The following is a 7,613-nucleotide window of genomic DNA, read 5'->3' on the forward strand; positions in this document are numbered from 1 at the left end:
CCACCATTCAAATTGGTCATGCGTCCACTGGAGCTATACCACGTCAGCCCATCCGTTAAGTTTTTAATGGCGGAGTAATAAAACGAAACAAAAACTAAACGTTAGGTATGACTTTGAAATAAAATGAAAATTTAAGTACTAAAACAAATCAAAACTAATAATTTGGATACTAAATGCGTAATTTATCTTATATTTTTAAGATATGAGCGAATATTTAAATTTATTTTTCACTAGATTAATTTATTTAATTCAATTAAAATATATAAAATTAAATTTTCACTAGATTCGATCCAACAAACCACCTCTAATTTCCACATCTAGTTATTGGGTTTTGATGCTTCTTGTTAATTGTTGGGTTGAGACATGAGAGATAAGAAAGCAGTCAAATATTCATGGGAAAGAGTTACCCATCTCTCTCTCTCCTCAATCCTCATGTTTATATAAACCCTTGGAAATGGGCATCTCTTGTTTCCTCACAGCCCTTCAAACACTCAACAATTTTTTCCTTCTGTTTTTCAGTTCTAAAAATTGATTCTTTACATGGCGGCCTTTTCATTTCAGTCTCACCCTTTTCTTCTGGACTCCATTTCCTTACCAAACACATCCACCATCAAAGTGTCTGGTTTTGATGGGAACATCAATCCCCACTGTTTCTCGCAACTTTACCAGGAGTCGTCCCCTGTTGGTCCTATGTTCCATGAAAGCAGCTTTGTCGATGACGGTTCCAAGGCTGTTCATAGTGACAATGAGTTCTCGACCGTCACGACTAGAAAACAGAGCACCGACGAGCACTCCACTGTTGTGGATAAGCTCGAGAGTGGCGAGCAAGTAACTCAGAAGAAAAGGACAAGAAATGGGACAACCTTGAATTCTGCACAATTTAAGGTAATCTAAAGAAAACACACTTTTCTTTCCTGAAAGAATCCATGTTTCAACTGTTTTCTCTTTTTTTTCAATTGACCCATCAAAATTTTCCCATTAGGGTGCAAAAGAAGGTAAAACCAAGAGGCAAAAGAAAAACGAAAAGAAAGATCCCAAAGCTGTTAAAAAGGACCAAAAGAAAGCCTCCGAAGAGCTCCCCTCAGGCTACATTCATGTTCGAGCCAGAAGGGGTCAAGCGACCGACAGCCACAGCTTAGCAGAAAGGGTAACGATTTTATTTAACTAATTCGTTTCTTTTATAACCATCGATATTCGACTTATTAATCGTATTAAATATTACAGGTAAGAAGACAGAAAATCAGTGAAAGGATGAAGACATTAGAGCGTCTGGTTCCAGGGTGTGACAAGGTGATTGGAAAAGCACTCATGTTGGATGAAATTATCAATTATGTTCAGTCCCTTCAAAATCAAGTTGAGGTAAACAACTAACAAATAATCTGTAATACCATCATCTAGAGATCAAACAAGCAATGAATAATCTGTTGTTTTCTTTGTCTGTTTTCTTTATATAGTTTCTGTCAATGAAGCTTGCTTCTTTGAATCCCATGTTCTATGACTACGGAGTGGACCTGGAAACATTGATGATCATACCAGATGTAAGAAAAACATGTTTCTTTTTAGAGTAATTATTATAACCCATAGTTTTCCATGACTTAAGCTGATGAAATCTTTGTCTCTCTGACATTATTATTGTTTTTCTTAGAGAGTTAACAGTACAGAAACATCCCCACCACTTGCAATGGCGCCATCTCTACAACAGCCCAACCCCATTCAGACAACTATTGTCCCATCTCATAACTATCCTCTTCTGGATGTTTCAGCTGCACTGTTTCTTCAACATGGGCAAAGGCCCAATGTGTTCTCGAACCCTCAGGTATTATTATTTTCATTTATAACTGAATATTTATATAAGAAATAGTATTTCATGCACGCTAACTATCCGGCATCTTTTTTTCAGGATAATGGTAGTTTATTGTGGGACGTGGAGGACCAAAGAAAAAAACTTTTCAACTCATCTGAGCTCAACGAAAGCTTATGTTCTTTCCATTAATATTAATGCAGAAAGAGAAAGAGAGAGAGAGAGAGGGAGTTGCCCTACAAACATCTGGTAGGAAAACCCTCATGTCTTGTTCCTTTTTCATGCAATAAAGTAAAAAAAAAATCAATGTGAATTTACATGAATTCTTTTTCAGAGAAAAAGAAAAATCAAAAGAAGGCTTTCTGGGTTTTCTGCATAAGTTTAAAGCAGCATCTGAAGATGAATAAAGGGGGCAGCTTTGCAAGGCAACATTCAATGGAGGAAGAAGAAGAAGATAAAGGACAGATATAAAAACCAACAAAAAAAAAGACCATACCTTTCTGTAGATCCGTTGGTTCTGTCTATCTTGACTCTTACCTCTTTATATGTCACTTTCACGCACAAATTCCTAGACCCTACGCCTGTTTTACTGTGTTTTGGCTAGAAGAAAAACAAAGAACCATTATTGTTTTTTTACGTAGTAAAAAGTGGTATGTAATATAAAAATCAACGTTATAAGGTTATTTTCCTGTTTAGGGTTTTTTTACGATTTTTCTGTTATTGCAGTTATTTTATATTTCTTCGAGGGCCATTTTCGTTCCACCTACTGAATTCTAGGTCAAATAGAAAGGTGAAAATAATAAAGAGTACGACATGATATTGAAATTATATTAAATTTTAGGGTAAAGTACACAATGGTCCCCAACTATAGGGAAATATTTTGTTGAGTCCCTCGATTATAGAGTACTATTTTATCTAGTCATCTGACTATTGAAGTTATAAAATAGTATTTCAATTATTAGGCGGTGTTTTATTGAGTTTAGAACATATGAATAGTCGAATAAATATTTTATAACTGTTAATAGTGTAGAGATTCAACAAATCAGTATCCTGTAGTTGATAGATGATTTTGTAACTTTTAATAGTCAGAGGACTCAGTTAAGCAATACCCTATAATTGAGGGACTATTTGTATACTTTACCAAAAAATTTAAATATTTTTTAAAATAGTGATTATATTATAATAGGATAACGTACACAAATTCCCTAACTATACTGTAATATTTTATTAAGTTTCTCAATTGTTAAAAGTTATAAAATCATCCTTTAACTATAAAATGTTACTTTGTTAAGTTCATCGACTATTAAAAGTTACAAAATGGTTATTCGACTATTCATTATGTTCCAAAGTCATCCTTTTTTGTTAATAATTTGGCGGTTATAAGTTAGACGTTAACAAAATAATTGAGATATGAAATTCGTTTGAGATTCTGATATAAGATTTTATTATATCACAATCAAAATGTTAACATTCAGCTTAGAATATTGTCCATTTTCAATAAAAAAGTACGAGTTTGGAACATAATGAGTAATCAAGTGACCATTTTGTAATTTTAATAGTCGAATGACTCAACAAAGCAATACTCTATAGTCGGAGGACTATTTTGTAACTTTTAATAATAGAGTACCTTAGTAAAGTAGTACCTTAGTAAAGTAGTACCCTATAATTAGGGGACCATTTATGTACTTTACCCATTATATGATTATTTTACGAAATTTACAATAAACAGGCACGGCTAGGTAGGTTCTGATGCTCTGTGGTCGACGTGACAAGTTGTGCGACTCTGGGTTATTTTCGAGGTGGAATCTTCTTGTGGTTTAGCATTTACAGGGGATTCAGCTTCATTTCTGAGATGAGTTTGGACCAATTACATCATTTCATTAAATGTTTTGTCATTTTAAATAAGACTTTTTTATACAAAAAATCATTAATTTAACTTGAATTATTCTGTTTCAATAGCCACTTGCTCGGTTCTTTCTATTGCAAGTTGAGGTGTTGAGCATCTAAACAGTGTAGGTTAATAATTGGTCTGAAATATAAAACAATATATATTGTCAGTTTTATATATATCATTTTGACTCATATTTGTAAATAGATGTTAGACAATTTTCACTTCTGTGACCAAACATATCCATGGCATGTCTGGTTATGGATCAACAAAATCTTCAACACAACATGCAGTTGCTGTCCAAGCATCAAAATTTCTGTTCATCGATGGCAATGTTAGAATAATCTATCTTCGTATCTAATGATCATGAACGCGACATGAGAAAAATAATACCACATAACACATATAAATTATATAAATATGCGGATTCAAAAATAGTTTTGATTTCAATTATATCATGGTCCCGATGCTTTTTGTTAATTGGTTTGAGGAAGATAACGCAATTTGTTTAAATTAGAATATTTGGATTTAAAAGATGATACTTGAGAGATGAATATTGATTTTGATGATCATAGTGTTTTCTTTTTCTAAGGAAACAATGAATATTAAGAAGCAAATAAAGGTGGACAGTCAAACTATATATATATATTCAGTTCAGGAACACAACTAGGGAATATGAATAGATAATGGAATGAAATAAAGTGTTTGATTTTAAAATCTGAAAGGAATTGAAGCTCATTTTTATAAGCATTTAAACTATCAGGGTTCAAAATTGTTATTAAACAAAAACGTTTGAGGGCTACGTCCCATCCAACTCTCTATAATGGACATGGAATCGGGAAAAGTGGGTATCATGATTTAATATTCTTACTAGTTAAATATACCCCCGCAATAATCAATCAAAGCTTTGATTCTTAAATGATACTAGATTTTGGGTCTAATTACATGTTTCATCCCTCTACTTTATAAAAATGGACAAGTTATACCTCTACTTTAATTATGAGTTTTTTACAATTGTTTTAATAGTATAAAGTGATTACAATGTAGTATTTGTATATAATCTTTCTTAATCATTGAGAATTCATATAAACCTTATAAACGCAAATGATCGAACCCAGAATCTATAAAAAAGAATAATACTTAAACAACTAAATTTAATTAATTTTCAAAACGAAATAAATATTAGACAAATTAACTGTGTCCAGTAGAGGAAATTGCAGTGCTGCCATCTGGATAAAGAGGTGTTCTATAAGCATGAGAAATGGAGTAAATGCTCTTCTTATATGTAAGCTCACCAACTGATCGATCTTGTTCTTCAGGGTCCCTTGTGTTTCTCTATTTATTTCATTACTATAATTTTGGTCTGTATATTATTGTCAAACATTGGAATTGTCCTCATCTATCATATGTAACCTCTTTTAATTAATTAAGGTTTATACTTACTTAATAATGTCTGTAAACAGCCACACAAAAATATATATATTTTTTATTTTAAAACTATATAAAAAGTAATACTAAATTAGTGACAGCAATAAAATCTTTTGATTCAAACATAAAAAAGAGAAGAAAAATACATGCAGGTCCCAAAATTTAATTACGATGATAATGATGATGATGTTGTGTTATATATGCATGACCTATCAAAATCGTGAAGGAGACATGACTAACATTGAAAGACCCATCATGGGTCATTTACATGGCCATGCTAAAACTCTTTTATCATAGGGGTTTCTTAGGCACGATAATATAAAATAATATGGATGCTAACCATACATCCCATGATGGCCATGTGAATGAATGACCCAGATTACTATATATTATTGTGTCTCCAAATTAATTGGAATTAATTAATTAACAACTCTACTACTCGTACATCCCTGAAATATACCAGTCGGAGAAGCTTTCATTGACTTGGAGGCATCAGGATAGGGTCCAAAATAAAATAAAAAAATAGTAGTAGATTGAATAGTTGACAATATATATCGATATTATAAAAATTATTGAATTGATCAAATTATTCATTTTTAAACGTAAGTACTTTTGTTCTATTTATATTATGGATATTTAAATATAATTAATTAAATGCATGCATTTAAATGATTTGGCTGGTGGGAAAGAATTAATTATCAAAACAGTGTTCTTTGTACTTCATATTTAAAAATTTTATGTTTTAAATATGTTATCAAAATAATTTTAATTGGAAGATTTATTAATTGATTGAGTAGTAAAAAAATTTATATTATTTTATTTTATATAAATTTGAATCTTGATATTTACTTTGAGAACGTAAACTCTCTACTTAATAAAAAAATTATTAAGCGTTTCTTTAACGCTCTTGTCCGAATACAAAAGGACCATACCAGCATGGCTTGGTCGCTTCTTTGTCTCTTTTTTTGTGTGGATAAATCAAGTATTATTATCCAAGAGCAGAATCTGCTATAATATACATCAAGGTTCGAAACAAAACAAGCTACAAACAAGAAGATCAATGATCAACTATACCCCAATGATTGCATAGAGAAATATTAACACTATCGACTCTATTAATAGTCCTACCTCTTAGTTGTAAGCTTACAACAACAACAACAACAACAAAACCCTATTCCCATATGCAATGGGATAAGGGGGAGGTAGGGTAGTAGGCTGCCCCCAATACCAAGTTGAGAGCAGCTTCCGTGGAAGACCTCCGGCAGTTAGAAAAATTAAAAGTAAAGATAGAAATGCTTTAAGAATCGCTTTTGCAGACCTTGTTCGGTTTTGGAACACCCTTTTGTTTCTCTCTTCCCATAATGTGTAAATGAGAGCATTGAGAACTATCTTCATGATTATAGTGAGCAATGATTTTCCCTTCCAATTAGAACTAGCCGATGCTATAAGAACCTCCCATGAACAAGCAGTAAAACGTAAACCAGAAAGTGAGAAGACTGATGTCCAAATTGTAACAGCAGTTGGGCATTTTAAAAATAAATGGTCCCTTGTTTCATAATACTTATTCGGAATCCATGATCTCTTGATATAATTTTTGATAGACTCAATGGATCTACCATAATCAAACTAATATCAGTCGATCACATCCACTTAGCTTACCAACCTACAAATAGTTATTATGACTCTACGCCTAACATCAACAATAAAAATCACTATAAAACCTATCGATCAAGACCGATAGAAGGATTTGAAAATAATATACCTTAACACTGATCAACGGTCATTATGTACTATCACCGATTGTGACTCTTTGTCCAAACAAGAAGAGATGAACCGCGTGTATCCATGGTAAATCATTTGTTCCCATGAGAAACAAGAACGCGGGGACCATAACCAAAGCAAATGTCTGCCTTGGAGTCTCATGGTATGTCTGATTCAGAGCAGAAGAAATATATTTGTAAAATGAGCATCTCTCTGCAAGTGTCCGGGACAACAGCAGAATGGTCCCTTCATACAGTACAGTTCTAACATGAATACTTCAGATTAGTCCTTTGAAGTTCAGGGCCAAAAGCAGCTGAGCTAACTTAGAATAGCAATTGGCTCATGTGTGCTTTTAGGTTCGATATAAATGGTCTTGGACTGGTCTTGACCCACAGCACCAGGCTTCGTCTGGACGGTACGTAGGAGCTGGTGGACCACCGAGAGGTGAAATAAATATTAAAGGGTACATGTTCGGAGTAGACCTGATGATGGGTTATATCGCTTTGATTGTGCTGCATTCACATGAGATCCAAATGGGAAACGTTTCAAACGCATGACAAGTTCATTGACCCAACATGTAGGACAATGGTGTTTTTGCTTGCAACATTCAATGTAAATTGTACATCACTAGTCAATGGCACCGGAAAACAAATTGACTGCTGCTATAATCGGATTGAATGTCGAAGACGACGTAACACTGAGCATCCAAAACCCTTTTCATACATTCCGATCAAT

The 7,613-nt window shown here is 33.0% G+C and overlaps 1 protein-coding gene across 2 annotated transcripts; it reads left to right on the forward strand.

Moving 5' to 3' along the window:
• The first annotated feature begins 462 nt into the window (after positions 1 to 462).
• Positions 463 to 2,482, forward strand: LOC120181355 (transcription factor bHLH137-like). 2 transcript variants are annotated; one of them, XR_005521750.1, is made up of 7 exons: positions 463 to 885; positions 983 to 1,147; positions 1,225 to 1,359; positions 1,455 to 1,538; positions 1,646 to 1,816; positions 1,901 to 2,050; positions 2,136 to 2,482. XR_005521750.1 is itself a non-coding variant. In XM_039186513.1 (6 exons), the coding sequence occupies exons 1-6, from the start codon at positions 541 to 543 to the stop codon at positions 1,991 to 1,993; spliced, it is 993 nt and encodes a 330-aa protein (XP_039042444.1). In that variant the 5' UTR covers positions 463 to 540; the 3' UTR covers positions 1,994 to 2,482. The 2 variants fall into 2 exon arrangements, 1 of the variants encoding a protein (XP_039042444.1); XM_039186513.1 differs by having other exon boundaries at positions 1,901 to 2,482.
• The last annotated feature ends 5,131 nt before the right edge of the window (positions 2,483 to 7,613 follow it).

The sequence above is a fragment of the Hibiscus syriacus genome, unplaced genomic scaffold, assembly GCF_006381635.1.
Source record: "Hibiscus syriacus cultivar Baekdansim isolate YM2019G1 unplaced genomic scaffold, ASM638163v2 tig00112523_pilon, whole genome shotgun sequence".
Classification (NCBI taxonomy): Eukaryota; Viridiplantae; Streptophyta; class Magnoliopsida; order Malvales; family Malvaceae; genus Hibiscus; species Hibiscus syriacus.